This window comes from Enhydra lutris, unplaced genomic scaffold (genome assembly GCF_002288905.1).
Source record: "Enhydra lutris kenyoni isolate GAN:26980312 unplaced genomic scaffold, ASM228890v2 scaffoldscaffold24, whole genome shotgun sequence".
NCBI classification, from domain to species: domain Eukaryota; kingdom Metazoa; phylum Chordata; class Mammalia; order Carnivora; family Mustelidae; genus Enhydra; species Enhydra lutris.
In genome coordinates this window covers 14926270-14952145 of record NW_019154108.1, presented here as the reverse complement: position 1 = coordinate 14952145, position 25876 = coordinate 14926270, and the positions used below count along the sequence as shown (strand labels likewise).

The window sequence follows — 25876 nt, the reverse complement described above, 5'->3', positions numbered from 1 at the left end:
TTACAATGAGATGATTGGATGAGAACGCTCTCAAACTGAGAATGCCCGGGCTGTGGCACCTGCCACATCAAACGAAGATAAACACAGCAGAGGGCGCTTCCCGTCTTTTATGGAGCTGACCTTTCTCAGCATCACCTGTGTGTCCTGCTGTGTACACAGGGTTTTACATCTAGACACATTGATCTTGTGGGAACATATTCCAAGTATGTGTTTTTAAGGTTATTTGTCTCTCTGTTCCCATGGACAGATATCAGTATTACCTGCAAGTCAAAAAAGACGTGCTGGAAGGGCGGCTGCGGTGTACGTTGGAACAGGTGATCCGGCTGGCCGGCTTGGCTGTGCAAGGTAAGGAGTGTGACGGCTGTCATGGGGAATCCCATTTTCTCTCTGACTGCGGTGTTGCTGGTCTCTCAGAGGAAAAAACTGAGTTTACTTAAACGATCCCTTAGTAACTCCACTTTTCATTCCAAGATATGTTAAAAATGCAAAAACGGGAAAAAAAGCCAAAATAGTGATTTTTTTTTTTTTTTTTTTGGTGGCAGGCTAGTGGCTTTCTGAAAGCTGTTTGCAAATCGTTCATGCTTGTATAATTTTAGTTTTATTTGGAGAAATAGCAGTTTTCATCCTGCCTTTAATTAAAGCTACATTCAGGGTTTGTGGAACATTTTCTCAGAATTATTACACTGCCCATGTGGTCATATTTTGTGGCTTCCTGGTATGACTGTGACTTTCCCATCAGTTTTCAAGTGTGATAGCTTTAAACATTGTAGTATAATTTATTCTCACACAGTTAAAGAGAAAAATTTAAAATGCATCGTTGTAGGGGTGCCAGGGGGGCTCAGTCGGTTAAGCGTCTGATTCTTGATCTCAGCTCAGGTCTTGATCTCAGGGTCATGAGTTCGAGACCCGATGTGGCTCCATGCGGGCCTGGAGAGTACTTTAAAAAATAAATAAATAAAAATAAAATGCACAATTGTAATATGAAGCAACAAATAAAAGAGTTGAGTTCATTTGCCTTTCAATCTGTCCTACTTAGAATTATCAGACAGCAATTTTTTAAATCTTTCTAAATTGTTACATGTACTTTTACGTGGTTTTATGTAACATACATGATTTTTACATAGATGTATACATTACTCTTTATTGAGTGGTGGCTTAATGGCCTTTAATCAATATTGAAAAGAAGATCAAAATGTAATTTTTTCAGTAGTCATTCTTTTTCCTTAAAATCAGTTCCTGTCCAAACGGAATGCCAGCCGCTGAGTCCTTACTGTGTGGACTGTTGTTGTAGGAGCTGTGAGCTGAACTTCCCATCCCAGACTCTGAACTGCGGTTGAACCTTTTGGGTTCTGGAATGTCTAAAGAGGCAGCCTTCCCTTGATCTCTTTCATCCCGGGGTATTAGCAGTTTAGCAATTTTTGTTGGACATACGATTCCTAGCAGTGGCTGCTGTTGTTACCTTGTGGATGAAAATACACGAAATATGTTGGATCCCATCTGTTCACTTACAGACTATAAGGGAAAGGAAGAGTGCCCAAAACGATTAATAGAACAGAAAAATCATCAAAATAAGAGAAGGCACCTTTAGTACAAAAAAGAGAAGATCCCCTCTGTCAAGTGGATCTTCCTCCTTTCAAAAAGCTTTCTCTTCTGTTCACTTTATTACTGTCTTTTTACCTCTCTCACTTTTCAATCATGGGGCTTATTACAGAAATCCTGGGTATCAGAAGACCCTGGCGATAGCTTTCAGGCTGAGGGAAGTTGGTGTACGTAGCCTGGCTTCCCTTTTCACTGGGTCCTTGAGGCTAGCTGTTCTATCTGAGGGAATCTCCCCCAGCTACAGTGTTTGTAAAATGGTTTTCCCGGGAATCCTTATGGGGTATTTAGACCCAGCAGGAGAATTGTAACTTGAGATAAAATATAGATAACTGATGAGTAAACTTGAAATCAAGCTGCACGTGATCTCTGCTGTCTTTGTGTGTGTGTGTGTGTGTGTGTGTGTGTTTAATTATTTTTATTAACATATAATGTATTATTTGCCCCAGGGGCACAGGTCTGTGAATCATTAGGCTTACACAATTCACAGCACTCACCATAGCACATACCTTCCCCGATGCCCATCACCCAGCCACCCTCTCCCTCCACTCCCCTAACCTGTCTTGAATGTTAATGTTGATGTGATGAGTTTAGTAGGTACGTCCTTGTCTTCTCAGCAACATCTCTTCACTGGCCTTCCGTGTGGACTCCCGCATGCCATCTCTCCTGTTAGATGCCAGATCTTTTACATGAAATTAAGTTTGTATGCTGTTTTGATTTTTTTTTCCTTCTTGAGAGCCAGTGGGATGAGAAGCAAGACATTTCCAGATCGACGATATGGGCTCACTGTGTTTTTTGCATGTGCTCAGACATACCGTCGTGAGATGAAAACAGGACAAAACAGAATTTCTGGCATCTTGCAATATGGGAACTTGTTTGGGAGGTGTAAAAATTTGCAAGGTTGCTTGCCAAGGGTGATTTACAGTGGGAATTTCCAGCTGCAAATATATGAAAAGATGCAGATGGGTTTGGCTCTTCAGTTCTCTTAATTAACCTTGAGTTAAAAAGTCCCCTTGGCAGATATTCTTAAGATATGTGTTGGTGCATATTTAACAAAAACATAAGTATAGGTTTGTTTCAAATTTTTAAAATAGCTTAGGGATCACTTTCAAATTTCCCCATTTTTTTTCCCCCTAGAAAATTGTGTAACAGCACTTACATGCTGATATTTTACAGTATTGCTAAGTAAAAGTGGTGACGATATCAAACGCATTGTGGCACTGTTTTCATTTACTAGTGTGGAAATAAGGTGAAGTAGGATAATAAATGTGGCAGTAATTTTACTCTTATTTTATTCCATCTTTAATTTCACTTACTCAATCTCCTTCCCCCCCCTTTCTTCTCAGCTGATTTTGGAGACTACAATCAGTTTGATTCTCAAGATTTCCTCAGAGAATATGTGCTATTTCCTATGGTAAGTTTAATTTCCTTTCTCTTAATTAATTTTCTATCTTCTTTGGCTGTGTAAGTCTTTCCTTTGAAAATCTCAGAGGATTTTCCGTACACATATTCCCTGGAGAAGCAAGTCCATGCATTTATAAAGTAGGGACACATTTTGTAAAAACACTGGAAAAATAAATGTGCTTTTTCCTACCTCCTCAAGACACTTCTCCATCCCCTCAACACCCTCCCCACCCCCGATCCCCAGTTCCACTACTTTCCAGAGCCCTGGTGCTCTTCCTTTCTGAACACATCAAGCTTGCTCCTATCCCAGAGCCTTCGTCTTGGTTTTCCTGTACCTTCAGTGCTCTGCCCCAGATCTTTCTGTGACTTGATGCTTAGGTCTTGATTTAAATATCACCTCCTCCAAGAGGCATTCCTGTTATTTAACCACCTGTGTGATAGACGACAGCCATCCATGACTTCCTGCTAAATCACCTTTCATGTGCATATACTTCGGAATTCTTTCAGTATCTAAACATGTTCAGTATTGATTGTCAGCTAGAATGTCAGCTGTAAAGTCGTGAAGCAGGGGACCCTCTCTGTCTTGTCACTGTTGTCCGGCATGAAGTCTGCTTGCATAAAAATTCACTGAATGAGTCCATGAAGTCAAATGTCCAATCTTGGGTTAAATTAGGAATGAGGCTAGGTTTTAATCCCTGGGGAATGTGTGTGTGTGTGTGTGTGTGTGTGTGTGTGTGTGTGTGTGTGTGTTTGGTAGCTTTGGGGTAAATGAGAAGAGTTATGAGGAGGGATTAAAATGTTTGAAAAGCTATTCCCACTCCAGCATCCTGGCTCTGATTTCAGAAACCCTGATCATTCACCCCTCGTTTGTTTGTTTGTTTGTTTGTTTTAATCGACTGTTTTGTTCAAAGCACTAACCTGGATAATTAACTCCTGGAGGGTGAAGTTATTTAAGAAATGGTGCTTCTTCTCAGGGAGGCGTTAGAGTAGTTGAGTAAATAGGAAGTTTGCAGAACAGAAGGCGAGGCCGAGTGTAATGAAGGGCAGTCGGGATTCTACGAGGGGCGAAGTTACATCCGCTTAGGGGGGGATCGGGAAGGTTTAAAGACGAATGGTGTGTGAGTCGGAGCTCAAAGAGTGGCCAGGATTGCAGCAGGCAGACAAGAGGGAGCCAAGCATGATCTAGACGGAGAGAGAAAGAGCAGGGCTAAGGTGGTATGAGTGATTGCAAAAGTCAGTGATGAATTTGACTGTCGCTCTGGAGTGGCAGAGGGAAGGGACCGCAGCGAGGATGAAACATCTCAGGACTGAGAACACCTGGGCTCTGTCGGTGGATGTGCAGACCCCACACTTTGAGAACAGCTGGATTAGAGCATTAAGACCATTCGGGAAAGTAGGTCAGAGGAGAATCTGAGCAGTGCTCTTGGCAAAGAGGTAATTTAGGTGTTACGAGTGACAGTACAAATAAGACGGCAATGCAAGAGATATTTTGGAATTAAAATGGGCAGGACTTGGCATCCAGGGGGCTGTGGCATATGGGAGCCAGTAGAGTGGTGACAACGGGTCAGGTCTGAAAGCCTAGCATGAATAGAGCTGCATTTACTGTTCCCCGTCAGAGTGTGCAATGATCTTGAATGGCTGCAGACTTATCTCATTCTTATTGTTTGGGGAAATACCGTAAGATCTCTGTGTTTTTCATGAATAACTCTGTCCTTATTCTTCTTCCCTCCAAGAAAACGGCAGTACTATCTGATTGGTCTGTCGTTTTCATGCCTTGTTAATTCTACCCAGCAAATCGACCTTCATTCAAAGAGATCAACGTATTATTTAGCAGAGAAACTCTTCGTAGGGTTTGGTGCCCACAGGCTTGACGTAGATGGTCTCTGAGGCTCACCTTAGTCATCGGGAGGTTTCCCGCTGGGCTTGGAGGGAGGAAAGTGAAGCTCATACCTTGGAATTTTAAGAAAGAGTGTATTTTTTTGTCAGTGGAGACAATGAATTGGGTTGATAATTTTCTACATTTCCCCCTATTTTCTCTCCTTAAAGGTCTTAATCACATAGCCTTTAGGCAGAGGCCAGGCATGGGTGCCATTTACAATTTTTTGTGAGTTTGTAGATGTTAAAATGCTTTGACAGGTCCAAGGGCCATCTGTGAAGGCTGGAAGGAGTTATTTTGTATGTGATGCCTTTTTCAGAATGAGACTGTTCTCCACTGGGCTCTGAGCAAACCAGATACTTTGAACAGCATAGACCTTGTTAAATCTCACTGTGGATAGACAAATATGGATATGTTAGTTTTTTGGAACTTCCCTCTCCTGGGGGCGCCTGGGTGGCTCAGTCGGTTGGGTGGCCAACTCTTGATTTCGGCTCAGGTCATGATCTTGGGGTCTTGGGATTGAGCCCCATTCAGCAAGGAGTCTGCTTGAGGATTTTCTTCCTCCCCCTCTACCCCTCTCCCTCTCTCAAATAAGTCTTTAAAAAAATAAATAAAAATTTAAAAAATACCTTCTTTGGGACCTTAGCTACTTATATTGACTGGTGGCTATTTACATTCAAATTTAAGTTAATTAAAGTTGAAATTAAAAATTGAGTTCCCCAGTTGCATTAGCTACATTTAAAAAAACGATCAGTAGCCACATGTGGCTAGTAGCTACTGTACTGGAAAACTCAGATACAGAACATTTCTATCATTGCAGAAAGTCCTGTTGGATAGCACTGTTGTCAGCGTGTATGTCTGAATCTGGAATGTTCCCAGCCTTCTGCCATGTCACTCCACCCCATGCCGTAGCCTGGATACACTGTGGCCTGCGGTCACGTGGTTCGGGCTCCAGGAGCCAAGCATTCTGTGTCCATGTCCTGGCGGGGCCACTTAACAGCTGTGCAAACTCGGACTATTATTTAATTCCATTTATTTTAAAATTTAATTAATTAGTTAACTGAAGTGTCCATTTTTTCATCTAAGAGTGGGGATAGCAAGCCTATTCCAGTTGTGAGAGTGAAAGGAGAGGGTGAAAGTGACATAACTGGGCACATGGTGAATTCTCAGTGTTTATTCTTTGTGTTGGTCCTTGCCATCATTGTCATCCTATATTAGCGTGACGGCCCCGTCTCTGGTATGCAAACTCAAGGATGCCCAAGACAGTGTTTTTCAGGCAACAAGAATGTGTGCATTTTGAAATGTAAGCAGAGGACAGGCAGAGGGTACAAATGATCATTAACCAGCTCTGCATGAGGGAAACTCCAGTCTGATCATGGGAAACTTACATGTTGCTTATGGGGTTCAGTTCAGGGAGCGTTTCTGGATCACTTCCTGTGTAGGAGCGCGTGTAAGCCCGCATTGTGTAAGAGCCCTGGGATGGGCCGGCCGCGATGTGGAGAAGAGCGGCTTGCCCTTAAGTGCCTATCATGTGGTGGAGGGAGGGTGACAAGGGTACAGGATGGGGTGAGCATCCAGACAACTGTGTAAGACGGACCAAGGGCAGACTGTGGTGAGGGCCATAGGAGCCCCACCCACAGTGGAAGGGCATCGGCTTCCATCCAGCTTGGGGGGGAATAGGAGAGCCCTGTCAAGGGAACGGGAGCTGGGATGGGACCTGAAGGATGGGGTGACATTTCACTCCATGTGATGGGCCTCGGGTGCAGAGGGTTCTCCCAGGAAGGGTCGCCGTGAGTGTGTCAGGAGATGTACAAGCATTCTGTTAGGAGGAGGAGTTTGCCTGAAGCCTTGAACCCTCGAGATCGGAGGTCTGGAAGGGGGGAGGCTGGGTCACCCTGAAGAATGGTCTAAATGCCCCGCGCAGGTGTTGACCTAATTGAGCAGGCAGTGGGGAGCCATGGAAGGTTGTAAACTTTCTGCTTGGTTCCATTAGAGCTTTCAAAGAGAAGAATGCATTCCTTTGGTGGGGGAGGGAAGATGGGATGAATGGCCTCGTTTGATCTTATAAAGCAACGGAATTTGTCAAATGGCATTTCTGCAGCAGAGAAAAGAACAAAGTTAAGTACCCAGGGCCCTCCACAGGTGTGCGGCTGTGTACAGGCACGCACTCGGCCGTTCCTGTGCACGTCCTCTGCGGCGGGGGGGCACATACCTCATGGGGGCCCCGGGGTGCAGACAGAGGCGCTCGAATCATGTACACACCAGAGGGGCACTTTTGGACTTTCTCTTCTCTAAAAGTGGGAAGCTGGGGTTTCATGGAGCACTTTCCGATCTTCACTTAACCTGTTTTTATTTTATTCTATGGCCACATGCCTTTCATTAGCTTTTCAAAATTAGTAGTGGGTTATGACCTCCGCTCCATAGCTAGGGGTACGCACGGGACTCCATTTCTAGGCTACATGGTCCTTGTTGTTCCCCGACGTAGAACTGAGTGTGTCCCCTCCTGCGGGCTTGAGTCATGTCAGCAGATGGCTGAACAGGAAGCAGCACATTCATCCATTAACGCATGGAAACTCAGAGCTGCCAGGAGTTCCTGCACCTTCTCTGAGGTTTCTCAGGACCACCTGTAGGATTTCCAGCATGTAGTCACACCCTCGTTTTCCAGCTTTAAGAAAACCTCATGTTTTCCTGATTTGCAGTAGGCTCTTTCTTGCAGTTTTGAGGTAGACTTTTTTGGGGATACTGTCCCCCAGTCCCCCACCCCCAACGTTTACAATGAGCCTCAGAAGGCCTCAGCAGGACACATTGCTCAGAGCCCCTTCTGACCGCCTGTCTGGAGCTCAGAGGGAAATGGTGCATATCTGTGTCCTCCGCGGTGCTTATCCGCCTGGGGCAGGGCGCATGGAAGCTGCCTCCCCAGAGGGTCCAAGGCAGCTGGCCCTTGGCTTGAGCACCCCCAAGTTACCACCAGTGGTGCGAGGAGCTCCAGGATCATCAGCTCTGTCAGGGTCCCAGGGCCTGTTTGCTCTGGTCTCCCTGTCTTGGATTTTGCCTTCAGATCATCTCTCCATCCCAGACAGTGTTACGTTTAACGATCCCTGATGTGCTCCCGCTGTCACTGAAGGGGTGTCGGGGAGAGGCGTATGCAGTTGGCTCTCAGCTCTTGGGAGCCAGCACACCAGTGGTCCCAGAGGCCAGGAGTCAGGTGACTGAGAAAGCAGCTGTTCAGCTACGCACTGTGACCTTACAGAATTCCCTAGTTTCAGCCCGCGTGGCCTCCTCTGCTCCCAAGGCTGTCAAGTAACATCCGAATGAGCCTTCTCTGCCTTCAGGTAGCTCTGAATTAGCTCACGGATGCTAGTGAAGGTGGTAGACTGAAAAGGCGGGACACAGTCCCTTTCTAGGCTCAGCTTTTGAAAGGGTAATGGGGCTGGAAATTCATTTGCCTGTACCCCGATTGTTAACAACATGCAAGTACTGGGGTGTCTGAGTGGCTCAGTTGATTGTCTGACTGTTGATTTCAGTTCAGGTCATAATCTTGGGATCCTTGGATCAAGGCCTATGTCAGGCTCCACGCTTAGCGGGGAGTCTGCTTGAGATTCTCTCTCTCCCTCTCCCTCTGCCCCTCCCCCTGCTCTCTCTCTCTCTCTAATAAAATAAATAAGTTTTTTAAAAAACCACATGAGTACTGACCAATTTCAATAAAAGTGAGTCTGAGGGGCAGACAGGGAAGAAGGTAAATGAAAAAAGCGCTCTTCTCGGACCCTGCAGAATGTAGGCAGCGACCCAAACTGTGCCTTGAAATAGGCGTGTTAGTCATAAGCCGAGAGCCTAGGTTGTTGTGGAGAGCCATGTTATGGAAATAACTGTGGACCCTTGATCCTGCAGTGGACAGCCTTTGATTTGAAGAAGTACAGGGGAGGTCGAGGAAGGGAGGCTACTCAGGAATGTGTTCTGGAGAAGAGAGCGCGTAAGGTTTATACGCAGAACAGTAAATGGCCCTAACTGCTTCTGTGTTGATAGGATTTGGCCCTGGAAGAGGCGGTTCTGGAGGAGCTCACACAGAAGGTAGCCCAGGAACACAAAGCCCACAGGTAAGGCCAGCGGAGGATATGGTTCCCAGCGTGGCCCCTGGCGGAGTCAGCACCCCCCCACCCCCGGGTGTCTTCCAGCGCATGGGTAGATCCAAAAACTCTGCCGCTTGCCCTCTCACCCCTTTCTCCTGTTCTCTTTTTTCTTCCTCTTCCTTCCTTTTTTCCTTTTCTGCTTGACCATGAGCAAGCTCACGCAGACACGGAGAATTCGTCTCTCTGACCTTCCTAAAGCTCTGTTGCCATAGCTGGGGAAACATTTGAGCTGTGTGAAGACCTGAGAGGGGCTTTGGGTGGGAAAGTCAAGATCAAGAGGGAGAGGATCGTTCTGGGACCAATGGAGAACAAACAGGCCCCCTTCAGACCTCAGAGGACCTATGCGGGTGTCTCAGGCTCACTCATCTTGACCACTTAGCTCCTCAAATAGCATCCTCCTAAACTTTTTCCTTTTAACCCCTTTTTTTCTTAACAGTGGAGGTTTTTTTCCCCCTAGGTGGGAGAAAAATAACTTTTTTTTAAAATTATTTTTTTAAAGCAGGCAGCTTTATTCACAGAGATGTCTGAAATAATTAGTGCTTATAGGGCTGTGGCTCTTAATTAAACACTTTACCTTCCTCTGATTATTCCCCGTTGAGTAAAGGCCGGTGGGGATTATGTTAATGAATTACTGAGTAATGCACATGTCCTCACAGTTGGGTGATGCTTGCTGTTCCCAGAACTAGAGCTAAACCACAGCTCTGGAATTTGCCATCAGGAGGGTAGGACCTTCTACTGCCTTTGTTGCCCCTAACCATTTCCTTCTTTGATGCTGTCGTGATTTTAGTGGAATCCTGCCCGCGGAAGCTGAGCTCATGTACATCAACGAAGTGGAACGTTTGGATGGATTTGGACAGGAGATCTTCTCTGTGAAGGTAGCAGACCCAGCAGACCCTGGCCCGTCCGTTCTTCAGCTTTCTCACAATAGTGCAGGCAGTCGGAGAGCCGGCAATGATCTGCAGCAGGCCAGAACGACCTGGCTTCCTGGTCACTACGTGGCATTAGTTGGCAAATTCAGATTACTTTAGAATGCAAACAATTTTTCTTTCTTTCTTTCTTTTTTTTAAGATTTTATTTGTCTCAGAGAGAGAGAGAGCATAAGCAGGGGGAGTGGGAGGCAGAGGGAGAAGCAGGCTCTCTGCCGAGCAAGGAGCCTGATACAGGGCTCCATCTCAGGACCCTGGGATCGTGACCTGAGCCCAAGGCAAAGGCTTAAACAACTGAGCCACCTAGGTGTCCCACAAACACTTTTTCTTAACTAAGAGATTTTGAAGTTTTCCATGGTCTTGGGCAGAATAGCTTGTTGGTGAAACACCATCTGAGTTACTCCCAAACACCAGCCCATCCGGCACCGTGAATGTATACAGTCACTGGCAGTTTTGCAACAGGACAAGCAAATGCCTTAATATAAAGACCCTGACCTCTGGTTTTACCTGCTTATTCTCTTTTCTCTCATTTGAGCTGATACAGGGATAATTGCTTGTGAGGCAGAAAGAAACATTTCTTATATGCAATCACACTTTATTTCTCAAGCTCCATAGAGCCTGCCTCCTGGGTTTCCAGCCCCTTCGGAATCTTCTGGAAACTGTGCCTAGGAAACTGTTACAGCACAGTACATCTTTTGCAACAAATCCACCTCCTGAAGTGGGTGTGGTTGGGGGGGTGGGGGTCATGGTGCTCGGTCCTTCATAGAGCTGAGCCCATAATCCAAACTCATTTTCTTCTCTCTACTGACCAACTTCACAAAAGCCAGAGTTTTATCAGAAACCTAAGGCAACTGGCACATTTCAGCCATTTGGGCGATGGTGCGATTTTAGCACAAACATTTCCCTCCATAGTGGCTCCGCTGGCTGTTTTATTAAGTGTTCTGTTCCCCCTCTGCTGCACGTTTGCAATTTGCCTTGATGAGAGCTGCCCATGCGCATCAAGTAGAACGAGCAGGGTGGCCGCAGCTTGCGGAAAGGGCTAAATGACTCTCTTTTAGATTTGTTTAATTTTCTTTTGCTTCTCTAATGGCTGCCCTTCATAGGGTTGTCATCCATTTTCATTGCAATAATGCCTTATGAAGCCATCTGCATCCCACTTACATTTCAGCAGCCCATATATAGTCATGATATTTTGGGTCATTAAAAAATCCGGGTAAACTTTTCTTCACTTCCAGAAAACCCATCCCAGGGTTCCTTGTCCGTCCCAGGAAGTTGGGGGTTTAGTTTTGGGGCCCATTTACTTGTGCTGTTTTCAGGAGTTCTGCGCTGTGGGAAATTGGGGCCGTGGAAATAGTGTTGAAATCCACTGTGCTTGTTTCTGATGCACTTTCTGGTATGTTCTTCAGTGGGAAGAGCACAAGGGAGTACTGTACCTTGGTCTGAGTGGGCGGACAGGCACTGCTGACTCACTGCCAGGGAGTGTGATGTAGCTGGCGTTGTCTTTTTGCCCACGTATCTGTTCATGACTCAGGTGACCACCTCCAGACCATGTGACTCCCAGAGACCCGAGGATGGTGGGCGGGGCAGCAGTGCCAGTTGGGGCCGGGCCGTTGTCAGCTCTGAGATCTGCGCTCCTGCAGCCAGGGACGTTTCAGGAGCAGACTGAGGCGTGATAGAGCCCCTCTGGGTTAGTGCGGGTCCTTCTTGACCAACTTGAGCAAAGGAGCTTGCTGTGGATGTGTCATAGTAGTGTGGGCTTTTCCATGAATGGTTCTTCAGAATTTTTCAAGGTCGAAGGAGGACTATTCCACTCCTTGGCAGGCCCACCCCTCCCCCTCCGCACCGAGGAGGGCCGTCGCCTCAGTCGCTCCTGTGTTGTCGGAGCGCATGGACACGGGGAGACTGCTGGTGTCTGGAGCCTCCATCCTTAGCCGAGTTTGACTCTGAGCCTTTAAGTTCTGACAGGCACGGTGCCTAAGCATCCGTCCTGTGCTTTTGCCATTGCCTGGCCCTGGGGAACTCCTCCCGTGGTCCCATCACCAGCAGACCGCTGCACCCAGCCCTCTAAGGGCAAAGTGCCCCAGAAGGATTTCCACAGAATTTTCTTTCCCATCTCCACTTTGCCTGGCTTCTTTATATAAATGTGTGTGTGTGTGTGTATAATTATATATTATATAATGCATATGATATACATATATGTGTAATAATATACATACACATAATAATATGCATATATAATTTATATATATATATACAATTTTAAAGATTTTATTTATTTGTTTGACAGAGACAGAGACAGCGAGAGAGGGAATACAAGCAGGAGAGTGGGAGAGGGAGAAGCAGGCTCTCTGCTGAGCAAGGAGCCTGATGCAGGGCTCGATCCCAGGTCCCTGGGATCACAACCTGAGCTGAAGGCAGATGCTTAACAACTGAGCCACCCAGGCGTCCCGTTGCACGTATTTTTCTACAGGGTGATTTACTTGTAATTTCTTCTGACTCCCAAGGCACTTGTTTTCCTTCCCACGTCTTGTCTCCTGACCTTCTCTCTGCTTTGCCTCCAGCAGTGGCCCGGCCCTCTCTCTGTCCCTGTTCGCAGAGCCCTGTTCTAATGTGCGCTTTGCTGAGTGGGTTGAGAAGAGGTCCCTGCGGAGGGACACTGCCGTCTTTGTGTCTCGCATGGGATCAGGTGTTCTGGGGAACACAGAGATCCTTCTTTTCCATCTTGGGCCCAGTTGTGCACGCCCCTCTGCTCACTCCACAAAGAGGATGTCCCCGGTAAAAGCGGGGGGCCGAGGGACAGTTTACTCCCTGGATGGCGAGCCTTGTCCCCGCGCTCCTCTCAGGCACACTGGCAGCAGGCTGTGCTCTCCCAGGCAGGAGGTTGGAAACACCTGACGGGACCAGGACACCAGAGTGAAGACGAGTCATCTGGACTTCCTCAGCCCAGGGCCCAGCAGACTGCCCCGCAGCTCTGCCGTCCTCATACCCCTCCTGTGCTCATGGAGCTCCCAGCCAGTGCTGAGTGTCCCGATCCGGAGTACGAATACAGGGCCGAGCATTACCCTTCAGGCCCCCAAGGAATGACAGAGGCCAGGGCAAAGGGAGCGAAGCAGCCCAGAATATGCAGAGACTCTGCAGGGTGGAGAACTCCCGTGTCTGAAATACCCTCCTCAGAGTCTCCCAGATAAAAAGATAAAAGCATCTCTCCTCCTTAAAGGAATAGATTGCTTTTAAAAAGGAACATTCAGGGGTGCCTGGGTGGCTCAGTGGGTTAGAGCCTCTGCCTTCAGCTCGGGTCATGATCTCAGGGTCCTGGGATCGAGCCCCACATCGGGCTCTCTGCTCAGCGGGGAGCCTGCTTCCCCTCTCTCTGCCTGCCTCTCTGCCTGCTTGTGATCGATCTCTCTCTCTCTCTGTTGAATAAATAAATAAAATCTTTAAGGAAAAAAAAATCAAACACCAATCACCGTGGATACAAATAGACACTCACAATGGCGTTAAGCAGTGGAAGTCGGTGTCTCTGGGGAGAGGAAATTGTGGGGCCAGGTCTGCTGTTGGCTTCTTTTAAACAGGCTCCAAAGGACCCACTGGGTCCTGCAAACTGAGGGCACATGTGATCACACGCATGTGATGTGCGTACATAAACTATGGACGTGTGCCATTTTGATTTAAAAAAACCAAAGTGAAAAAGGTATTCATAGACGTTCATGAAAGAGAAACTTAACTGCCAACAGATCTGAGAAAATCCTGAAATTCTCTCTTGGACAGGAAAAATGTGACAATTTGAGGTAAAAGAAAACAATATATATATGTGTGTGTATGGCGCGCTGGGCTGTGCAGCAGGCTGAGTCACTTCAGGGCTGAGTTGCCAGTTGACCTGATGCTGTCTGTGGTTCATTCGTCCACGGGCAGGAAAACGGGGTGTGGCACCCCCCCCCACCCCGGCAGGGAGGTGCTGCGGCCCAGGGGCTTGGCTCTGCGGGACCCCTGGTCATCTGGTCACACCGCTCTTCTGTTGATCTGATGCAGGACAATCATGGAAACAGTGTGCACCTGGGCATTTTCTTCATGGGGATTTTCGTGAGAAACAGAATCGGAAGACAAGCAGTAATATACAGGTAGTCTCTTATTTGTCTGTTTTTCCCTTTTCCCCTTGAGGGACTCTAGAAAAGTCCACCGAAGCTCACAGGGATCCCAGTGAGTTAAGAGCTAGACTATGGGTCAGAGTTGAGCTCTTCTCAACTCAGATAAGATCAGCCCTCTGTGAGATTTGAGCAGTTACCGAGAAATGCATCTCACTTTTCCTAGAGGCCTGTTTGGGGGTTGGGGGATGGAGGAAGCTCTTTCTTCCCACTTGACTCCAGGAAAGGTGCTACTGAACCCTGCTGAGCCAGAAGAATGGCACAAAACTGTGAGTCTGGTTGGAAGCCTGCTGTCTAGTCAGTCCTGCTGGTTACCTTTGTCCGTGTTATCCGTGTCCAGTCATTAAATCCCGACTGGCTTCTTCGCATTTTCCATCACCCTCTGCCTAACCACACGTGCTAGAGGAGTGAAGACTCATTTTATATTAAAAATAGAACATTTTATATTTGTGAAAATGCATTTTAAAAGCAGTGAATTTGTTATCACAAATTAAAGGGCTGATACTTTTATTTTGTATTTTATTTTTCCATTCATTCATTCATTCATGGGAAGGGATAATTGGGTGATGGGCATTATTTCTCATTTTAAACCCTCTTCTCCGCTGAAGAGGCGAGAACCGGTATAGGGATTTGGCAGTGTCTTCTTTCTTACATGTCAATGAGCTTGCTTGGATGGGTGCCCATAGTTGTCACCGTGGTGTCAACGATCTCAAAAACTGTGTGCTTGCTTTCATTTACAAGGGCAATGTGGCCGACTATTTAGTAGAAGAACAGCTTTCCTGTGTGTGCATCTGATAGGCAGAGCTGTGCACCTAGTGCAGATAATCAAAGACAGCTCTTAGAGGCAAAGCCAAGTCCAGCTTCTGGAAGTGGATCTTGCCCAGCTGTGTACCCTCTGGATAGATAGTTGATGCAGGTTATTTTGCAAACGCCCCCCCCACCGCCACCACCAAAAGCTTCCTAATTGGCTCTTTCCCCTGCTAGGTCTCCCCCCTGATACTATTTTTGTCCACTGATTTTCTCTTAATCTTTGCATGGAGACCTTATTAAGGCAGGAGTAGGGAGAGAGAGCTTTGTGGCTGTAGAGTAAACTTTCTTTCTTTTGGACGTACTCCCTCAGGTCCATATACCTACAACAAATTATAAAGTAATCAAATGAAATACATAAATTGCACAGAGTTGTAACTTCACATTTTTATGCCCACTTCAGGCTGTCTAGGCATTTTGTCTCATGTGGTTCTCAGTCAATGCTTCATTTTCTCCTTGAGTCTAGAAAAGTAGACAAGTCTTGCCTTCCAGCTACAGAGGTTAAATCGAAGAAAATAGCCCTTTGAAACTTTGCTGTCGATAAGCCACTCATGGTTTGGTTCAGTTCCTTAAGAACTGCTTCCAGACCTCTTTAGCACTTATCTTAAAAACCCCTACAGGATGGGAATTTACTTCTACCATAGTGTCATGGTAAGAAGGCCCCCAGGTAGAGTCACACTGTGGAGTGAGGAGTGGATCCAGAGTTTTGGCAGGTGATTTGAAGGAATGGAGCCCGAGGAAAACAACTATCTCTTATCTCTAGAGACCTTCACTGAGGAACATTAGCTATGAGTCCATGTAGATGGAATCTGATGGAATTGTAAGTCAGCAGACAGCTGTGTTGAGCCCCTGTAGAGCGTATGGCCCCGGCAGATGTCTATGAACACAGTTGGTACTGAAGTAATGGAAGGACTGGAGGAAAGCCTGGAAGCCCCAGGTGTAGAACTCCTGCATCCCCGATGTGCAGGGTGAACATGGCTAAGCCCTGTGCTCATTTGTGCCTAAATTGTCTCCTCTCTGAAGTAGAAACAAGCTGCCTTGTCTACCTTAGAGAGTTGATGAAGAACCCATACTCTGTATAGATGGGAGGCAATATTATGACTTCTGATTTTTTCAGCAAACATTTACTGCATCCCGCGTGCTAGGTACGTCGCTCAATGCATGGAGGCCAGAGATGAAGAAAGCAGACTCTCTAGGCAGGGAGCCTGTGGTCTGGTTTGCCTTTGCTGGGGATCCAGTCACAGAAGTAAACAATCATTATACCATGCAGTACCCCAGAGAAGACTACACCAGATTCTTTCCTCCCATGTGGGTGGTCGGGGATGAGGAAGAGAGAGAAGGTGACTTCTGAGATGAGTCTTAAAGGAGGAAGATAGGGAAGTGTAATGTTGACATGAAGAGGCATTGGGCAGGGAATTATAGACTGGGGCGCAGAGAGAAGGTAGGCAGTAGTAAGAGATGGTTGAAGATTGGCTCCAAGTAGGGTGGGAAACGGTAGCTTACCTTCCCTTGTCTGGTGGTTATTTCATGTGTCTCATTTTAGTGAAGGTCTTCCTGAGGAAAGGGAATGAAGTGTGTGTGTGTTTATGTGTATGACCCATCACAAAAATGGAGACACATTAAACATTCCCTGGGCACTTTTTCTTGGTGGCATAATCCATCTGTAGCATACGCTGCAACACAGAATCTGTGGATTCTTTGGCCTGGATTCCTGGAAACACATGGCTTTAAAATAATATGCTTCTCTGTTATTAAAAATGGGGATCATGGGAAATCCTTTGTAGTTTGGAAATGTGAAAAACAAGGCAGAGAATCCTCAAATATTTTCCTCATCATTAGTCATGAAGGAAACCGTACCTTAAGAACAGCAGTATCTAGATGGATGTTTTATAGCATTTTTAGGTATTTAAGTCAGTGCATGTTGTGTTTTACTCTTTTGCTTGGAGAGAAAGATTGTTAAGCTTTCAAAACTGTGGTTAAATCATAATTTGTCAGATGAGACTCCCCACTAGCAGACGACCCTCCTACGCTATTTCATAGCTGCATGGAACATCGTTGGCAAACCCAGTTGCCTATCTTTTGGCCAGGTGGAATGATATCGGGAACATCACTCACAACAAGTCTACTATTCTAGTGGAGCTCATCAACAAGGAAGAGACTGCCCTCTTTCACACGGTGAGCAAAATGGAAATATGGGTTAGGGTCCGACAGGCAGCTTGCTGTTTGATTTCTCACCTCAGGATATTCTTTCCTTGCTCTCCGTATCATGAGAGGATAAATATTCTCTCAAACCGATAACTGCCTAGCCCTCGCCCAGTGCTATCATTACTCATTTCCGGATAGTGATGGTAATTTCCTGTTCAAAATGTGAGGTTTCCAAGCTGAGTTTGGACTCTGGGGTTTGGGTTCCTCCACCTGCTGTGTTTGTGGTGGATCACATGTCTGGTGTGCCACGCTCCTCAGCGCTCAAGTTACAAACCCGCATCCAGTAACCCCTGGATGATGTTGCTGGCATTTTCTTTAGCCGGCTGACCTGGATTTCCTTCCCCACCGCCGCCCAAGCAGGTCCTGACGTAGCTCAACCTTCTGTTGAGCGCCCCCTTGAGAGCCAGGACTGTTCATGCACCTCAGGGCCATCTCAGAGAAGCTCGGTGTTCCTTCCAGGCTCTGTCTTCATTCATTTCTTTTTAAAGCAGTTGGTTTGAAACTGTGTGAAGACACGGCAGCTCATCAGCGTAAGCCCAGTGCCTTGAGCCTAGATGACTCTGTAACTGACAGACTGTCTACACCCTTGGGTGGACTTCCTAGCCACATGCACCGTAGGATTTCGGCATGTGGGTTTACAGCTCAGGGTGCTGTTTTGCGCTTGGCCTGATGGGAGGAAGGGATGTGGCCCTGTTCAGGAGAATCCTAGGGAAACGCATCTACAGTCAAACAAATACTTACTTTTTCCCCGTCTCTTCTTTCCCAAGGACGATATTGAAAATGCCAAGTACATTTCTCGGTTGTTTGCTACACGGCACAAGTTTTACAAACAAAACAAAATCTGCACTGAGTAAGTAAGCGTGAGCCCGGCACCTTCCCGGGTGGCTCGCTCACGTTCAGTTCATGGGCATTTAGGGATGTCGTAGATGGCTTAGATCGCTTTTTCCATTCGCCCTCCTCCCTCCCTCCTCGCCGAAGCTAAAGGAATAAGCTGAATCCAGGCAGGAGCGAAAGATCTTTAATGATGAAGACTGTCTGGCGTAGTGCATATGCCTGGAGAGAAAATAATTCACAAATTGACTGTGAGAGCTTGACTACCTGGATGGGTCGGCCCGCATTAGTGCCTTTCCGTCCTCCAGCTCGGAGTTCGGAGGAGCCGAGCCGTTCCCAATTTGCCGGGGTGCCCCTTCGTGTCAGATGCAGAGTCGGTTCAGAAGTGTGTAACAGAGTGGCAAGCCAACTTGAAAGAAAAGAAGCGTCTGTCATCCTCAGCCCTGTTTCTCTTACACAGTTGGCTAACCCGGCGTGTGCTCCTGGGTCATGTCATCTGCCTGTAAATGAGAGGCCAGGGTAATTACAGGAAGCCTTGGAAGACACTAATAGATGTCACGAGTCCATGTGTGTTTTTTAAATCTAATTTGGAAATAAAGACGGGAAAGGGAGTCTGATACGGGAACTTAAACGTGACCTGACCTTGGACGTGGCGTCGCTGGGCCTCACGCTATCATTGCCTTTATTTTGGTTGCCTTCAAAAGACGTTCCTCAGCAGAGAACATTCGGCAGTTGGGGCACCCAAGGTGCTTAATTGTGTTTCAAAGAGTTCGGGGATATGAATGCAAGCGAGGAACTGCTTTTCCATGCCCCCAGTGGACACATCCAAGAGCGCGCGAGTATTGTCCCAGAGCAGTTCCTGCTGAAAACCGCGGCTGCTTTAGAGCCGGAGCAGCCGGAGCCTCACGTCCTGACAGACTTTCTTCTCCACACGATGGAGGCTCTTTCAAGCCAGTCATTGCAACTGGTCACTGTTGGAGGCTGAAAGGAGAGGTGATAGTCATCAGATCTGCCGGCAAAGTTTGCAAATGTAAATTGAGACGGGCAGGGACCCGGGAGCGGCAAATAAATAGCCCTGACTGGGGACAGGAGCGCGCGGGCCTACAGAAGCGCATGCGCACTCGCCCTTCTTTCGACCAGATTCCCTCTAGATCACTTCGTGTGGGTCTGCACTGCTCTGGCCTTTCCTTTGTCGGGGTGTCTTTGACACGAACAGGAATTCTGGGGTTGACTTCTGGAGGGTGCATTGAAATAAAACTGTTCCGAGAAGTGGATTTTACTGTGGTCTTCTGGTTTGACCATTTCTCAGCAAGTGGATTTATAAAATTTTCTGAGTATTTTTTATCTTGTGGTCTTCTAATATTAGTGAACATCCTATATTAGGGTGAAAACTGAGGACATTGTGTTTTCTTTTCTACTTCTGTAATAACCATTCTTCTCCTATTCCTATCAGGCATTGAGAGGTTCCTAACCTCTTATATGATAAGAACCGGGACTCTTTAATACACACACACACACACACACACACACACACACACACCCATATACACACAAAAAATCAGAATCTCAGTGCAGGCTGCATTAAAGTCTAGGATAACCCCCTGAAGTTCTATGAATCTGGTGTCATCTTACCAGCCTCCTTGTCTAGAGGTCTTCACACCCTGACCTCAAAAAGACTATCATCTTTTTATTTTTATTTTTATTTTTTGCTCACAGAGCTACTACTGCTTGTCATCTTCACATATAGCTCCAGGGAGTGGTTCCCGTATTTCTTGACTTGAGAAGAAAAAATTCAGGTCTTATAATAATATTATAAAGCCTATAATCTAGGTCTTATAATATTGTATTTGTCCAGTTGTTAAAAAACATATGACATTATTCTACTGCTTCCATCACTTCATAAAAGAAAAGATACAAAAGTGTAGGAAAGGTGAACTATCAGACTAAGGAGAGTGTTTTAAATTGAAGAATTCTAGCTTTATGGAAAACTCTACAGGTCCTGTTTTGTTTGTTTTTGTCCTTTTATGATTTCACTGAGCACTACTAAGGAAAGTGTTGCTCTGAAATTTGGGACCATTTCTCAAAGGCTCCTTTGATTTCAGTGCTCCAGAATTTGATAATACTCTTAGTCCCCACACATTTTTATCTCTACATTAAAAAATTCATGTTCAGGGGCGCCTGGATGGCTCAGTGGTTAAAGCCTCTGCCTTCGGCTCGGGTCATGATCTCAGGGTCCTGGGATCGAGTCCCGCATCGGGCTCTCTGCTCAGCAGGGAGCCTGCCTCCTCTTCCTCTCTCTCTCTGCCTGCCTCTGCCTACTTGTGATCTGTCTGTCAAATAAAAAAATAAAAATAAATAAAAATAAAAAATTCATGTTCATTCTCAGTCTGGAAAGGATCTTATGAGATAAATATTTGTAGTTGATATTATCTTAATCTAAGAACAACTTTATATGGTCTTACTCAAACATATTTAACCTGTTTTTTATTTCATTTGACTGGCAGCATTTCAAAAAGTATTTTTTCTACTTGTTGTTTTTCATTATGAAAGATTTTACACATACACAAAGATACAAAGAATACAATTTTTAAAAATCCACGTAATAATAGTGAAATTTTTCAGTCTTGCTTATTTCTCTCATAATCTTTCTTTGGAAATAAGCCTTATTCTTTGGTAAAATTTATTATCTAAGGGTCATATGCTCTAAACATTTTGAAAATAAAATAATAAAAAAGGAAATCAAAATTTTTCATTCAGAAAATCAATGTTTACATTTTGCTATAAATTACTTACCCGTCCTGTCTGTTTTCCCCCTTTTCTCCCTCTCTTGTCTGTGTCTTATAAATGTAATGACCATTCTCATTTTTTTAACTTTCTATTTAGACAATCAAATTCTCCACCCCCCATCAGACGCCAGCCCACCTGGAGCCGGTCCTCTCTGGTATGTATAAAGTCTTCAGCAATCAAATGGTCTGACTGTTGGGAATGGAGTGGCCTTTTGTTGCTAATTTGAGAGGAGACATGCCTAGGGTGCCATGACCAGGTGAGATCTGATGAGAACCCAGAAGAGCATCAGTCTGCCAAGCAGGTGTGGTGGACATCCATTGTCCCATTCATGTCCCATCATGTGGGACATCCACGTGCCCATCTATGGCCATCACTTCTTGAAGTGTGGCTCAAGTTCACCCCTTAAGAGTAAGTCTCAGGGCCGATGAGATCATGTTTCTTAAACGAGTAACCTATTACATGTGTTTCGTCCCCTCGTTCATTGTGGTTTTATCACTCACTGTTCCTGGTTGCCTCATACAGATGTGTCTTCAGTTAAAAGCTCCACGATTTTTTTGTATTCACTGCCCATAGATAGAGCTTAATAAACTAGACAGAAAATGCTTTTTAAGGACACCGGGGTGGCTCAGTTGGTTAAGCGTCCAACTCTTGATTTGGGCTCATGTCATGATCTCAGGGTAGTGAGATCAAGCCCCACATCCAGCTCTGTGCTGGGCATGGAACCTGCTTAAGATTCTTTCTCTTCCTGTCCCCCCTCCCCCTTTCCCTCTCTTAAGAAAGGAAGGAAGGAAGGAAAGAAGGAAGGAAGGGAGGGAGGGAAAATGCTTTTCAAATGAACCCAAATTGAATGAGTTTACTGTCGATGGTCTCAGGTAGGGTTTTCGGTAGAGAAGATTAATTCCATATCTTCCAATTTTAAAGTCAACAAAATTGATTGACTGAACTGATCTGCTTTTCTAACTAACATAGTTGTTGTTGTTGTTGTTGTTTTTTAACTGCTCCTCTTCTGAATAAGGAAACACAACTCTCATTTCAATACATGTGTTCTATCTTAGGCCGTGTTTTATTTTGAGGATGAGTTAAGGATAATATCATAAAAAGATACAGGAGAGTTGGTTCCCTTTAAAGTATCTACTTGTTTTAAGTCATAATTCTTGTATTTTAGGTTGTGATGTCTGACACAATATCAAAATAAATATGTGACCTTTAACATTTTCTAGTTGAGGATTTTCTTTGCCATGATAGAATAAAATTGATTTTTTTCTTATACATAGTGTATACCCTATAGGATATCTTTAACTTGTCTTTTAAAAGGAAAGTTTTGGGGATTTTTTTTTTTTCTGGAAAATGCATAGACAATGAACTCTTAGAATTCTAAAATTGTACCATATGTCATCACATTCCTGAGTCCCCACATGAATATTATTAATCTTGATATCATGCATAGCATCTCACAAGTGGCCCTTGCCTTGGAGATCTCAAGGGTCACTTTGGGCTTTTCCCTTGTGGCATTAATAGATTTGTTCATGGCACTGGTTTCTTTATACTTCTCCTTTGTGAATATTATTTTAATTTTTTCTGTAGAGTCCACATGTCTTCATTAGGGAGATAATTTTTCACTTATGTCCTTGAAACACCATAGGGGCAAAGCACTGTAAGGCTGTCTTGTGATTGGATCTCATCTTATTTATCTAGAGAAGATAAAGAGGCTTTCCTATTTTATCTGGATGAAGACAGTTTGCAGGAAGCCAAATTCAAGGCTTCCCCCCTTCCTGTACCCTTAGGCTTAAACCATTTCACCAGAAGTTCCCTGGGATGAGTGGCATTGTCTCTTTTTGGCTTCCTTGCTGATGCCCAGGACTGCTACTTTTCTCTTGCTCTTTGGCTGCCCATGTTATAGCATCTCACTTGTTTCTGTATTAACAGGTCTGGAAAGAAATAGAATAATATGCATTACATATACAGAATATATACATATATATACTATATGGAATAAATAATATCCTGAAATGGTATTTGGAGTGTTTGCTGTTTTGTTCTTTGCTCTACATTTAATGCCAGTTCACAATCACTTAATTATTGGCTTTTTAAAAAAATAAGTGCGAGAGAAGGCAGCAAGCCAACTGTGCCTTACCACGGGTTTCTCCTACCTTGTATGAATCCCTTCCCGCTGTTTTTGTTTCAAGCCTCAAAACTGGCTGTCCCACTCTGGAAAAACTGAGTTGAATGATGTATTACCAAGAAGAGGAAAAATATTTTAAAATTATAATTCAAAAACCAGCCAAAGGGAGATTTGGGAATATTTAGAAAAGCTGATAGTGATTCAGCACCTTTTCTTTGGTACCATGAACTAATTTCTTAGATTAGTTTCAGTTCTTCATTTCTTCTCTCCTGACTCTTTTTCATTTTTGGATCCCTTGTCTTCATCACCTTCTTTTCCCTTTCGATGCTTAAGCATCCTTTATGGCAGAGGAAGTGGTAGATGAGTCATGATTCTGGAGGTGCTCTTCTTTAACGGAGGGACACTGAGAAAGTGTGACCCCTGCTGGCTCTGTTTTTTTTTTTTTTTTTTTTTTTTTTTTTTTTTTTGGCTTGATCTCAACTTTCTTCCTAGAGCAGTAACAGTTAAACCAGTATCTATAAGGCTAATTTCAAAATAATCAAATAGCAATATAAGATATTTTGCTTGGTGGTTTACAGGCTTAAAGTTTTTAAAAGATTTTTTTGTTAGTATCAAAGCTTTTTCTTCAAGTTCTCATCTGGAATCCCAATATATAAATAAAATGATTATTGTTTCTCATGGGGGGGAAGAGGCATGATTTATGATTGACAAGAAGCTGAGACCTACTCAGGTTCAATGTCTTGCTCTAGATCCCATTAGCAACTTACTGTATTTCCTTTGTTGGCTCACCAAATATTGAACCTGTCTAAGCATTTTTTTTTTTCCCTCTGAGTTCACCCTTACCTACAGCAGGAAGTTAATCAGATTGAGGCTAAATGGCCATCTTTAAGAATCTCTTGGAAAAGATTCTTCACCAAAGGGGGTGTGCGTAGAGGGGGAGATTGGAATTGAACTGGAATCCCTGCCAGGCCCTTCCATATTGGGTTCTCCAATGGGAGGGTCCATAAGTGGTCTTGTGAACTGCACACTTACTGTTGTGGGTCACCCTTCAGATTTTTACATGAGTTTGCAAGTGGACCCAGCTCAGCACTCCCTTGTCCCTGTTGGAAGTTGATGTACTGTAAACAAGGGTTATAGGTACAGCCAATTTTTAATAGAATGAAAAAGAGTTCCCCCATTGTCACGTTATTTCTTGGGTAGAACAGAATACTATCCATGTTCTGAGTTATTCCTTAAAAAGGCATTGGGAGTCTTGCAAGTGTATCAGGAAATGGACGATATGTTCATTGTAGCCTCTTTATCTCTCCCACCTTGAACCAGCCTCACTACTCCTCCCTTTCCCGTTTCTCCAGTCCTAAACTTAGTGAGGAGTCAGGGGTACCGAGGAGCGAGAAAGAGGTGTGGGTCAAGGGCGGACAGGCCGAGCAGCCACGCTGTGCTTCCCCGCAGGGGTGGGCGAGTGATGGGTGGGTTCCCTGCCAGCGATCGTCCATGGCCCCTTGTGCCGCGGCCTTCCCAGCTTTGCCGTGTTCTCTCTTTCAGCCCCGACAGCAGCCGTACATCTTGCCTCCCATGCACGTCCAGTGTGGGGAACACTACTCGGAAACACACACTTCACAAGGTAACCGGGGCTTGCCATTTTCCCTTCTTAAGACGAAAAGTTGAGTACCTGTGAGCAGGAAAGACAGTTTTTTTTTTAGACGACAGTCATACTTTTGTCTTGACTTTGTCATTGTCTGAATGACGGCAGCACTTTTGATGTATGAAAGGCAGAGAATGTCACTGGCCCCGGAGAGGAAGGTTTTTCCAGAATTGGCTGCCAGGGGAGTTGGGAGACGGAAGGGGGCAAGTTCCTTTTTCTTCTGCCTCTGGTAAGTGGGCTTGGAGAAGAGAGAGGGCCAGTAAGCCCAATCGAATACTCTTCACCCTCACTGCCCTTATCAGAAAGTTTGTAACAGTGCACTGGGCTCTCACGGTGACGGAGAATACAGACATCCAGAATACTTAGAACAAAGGCACAAATCCTCCCAACTCTTTTTCACTATTGTCTGCCAGTTGTCTGTGCACTTGTTCTTGCCTCCAAGTAAATCTCTTTTCTTCCTCTTTTCCTCCCGCAAAACATCATCATGCAAAATGTGTGAGAAAAATCCAATCCAGTAATAATGATTCTAATAATCACAATTAACATTTATAGAGCAATTCCACTCCCGAAGCACTGTGCTAAGCCCTTGCAACGTATTGTTTCATTTAATCCTCAGCATAAATCCTCGCTATAGGTACCATTATTCCATTTTGCAGATACAGAAAGTGGGATACAGAAGGGGAGTTGGAGGAGCTTGGAGAGGAAAATTGGTGTCAAGAGCCAGAGCTCTTCGTCATTACACTAACGGCATCTCAGAAAAGGAATGAAATTAAACTGGGAGGCTGACAATATGTTAAATGTATCATTAGTTTCTGTGTTATCCTATGCCAGCGATTTTGAATTTCTCTGTGCTGTCAGAGTGTGCAATTGGAAACTTAGATAATGAAGGCTATTTAATAAAACACTTACTTTTTATAAGAAGACTAGCAAAGTTTCCCTGCTTCTGTGGGAAAACACCAAACCCCAGTAGAGCTAGAAGGGGAACACTTTTGTCTCCGTGTTCTGCTGGGTTTTCTTACCCAGCAACTCTCCTCTAGTCTGGGACCACCCTCCTCTTCGAGCAGCTGAGTGTTTTCAGTCACCTTTTCTGGTTGGTTGGGGGTGTTTTGTTTTTTTGTTTTGTTTTGTTTGTCTTTCTGCCTTGTCTTCCTTTACTTTGCTCATGCTTAAATCCATAGTGTGAACGTGAATGTACTTTGCCCACCGAAAAGTGTCTCAGCAAGAGGTTGCCTTCCTCAAGGGGTGTGTGTGTGTGTGTGTTTGTGTGTGTGCATGTGTGTGTTTTAAAGGAACCCCAGACACCTAGAATGGGCCTGACTTTAGAAATGTACTTTTTATCTCTTTCGATACCTCCTTGGACTCTTATTAATTTGAATGTGAATTGACCTCAGTGAGGAAACTGATTTTAGAG

The 25876-nt window shown here is 45.1% G+C and overlaps 1 protein-coding gene across 3 annotated transcripts in view; it reads left to right on the top strand.

Moving 5' to 3' along the window:
- The window catches only part of LOC111150673 (protein tyrosine phosphatase, non-receptor type 14), a 169257-nt gene that overhangs the window by 119796 nt on the left and 23585 nt on the right, over positions 1-25876 (top strand). For all 3 annotated transcript variants that reach the window (XM_022508202.1, XM_022508203.1, XM_022508201.1), the window contains exons 4-12: positions 248-345; positions 2943-3010; positions 8900-8970; positions 9791-9878; positions 13959-14047; positions 16966-17053; positions 17851-17933; positions 20798-20855; positions 24366-24444. In XM_022508202.1, the coding sequence (XP_022363910.1) occupies positions 248-345; positions 2943-3010; positions 8900-8970; positions 9791-9878; positions 13959-14047; positions 16966-17053; positions 17851-17933; positions 20798-20855; positions 24366-24444 (722 nt within the window). The remainder of the gene's footprint in view (positions 1-247; positions 346-2942; positions 3011-8899; positions 8971-9790; positions 9879-13958; positions 14048-16965; positions 17054-17850; positions 17934-20797; positions 20856-24365; positions 24445-25876) is intronic.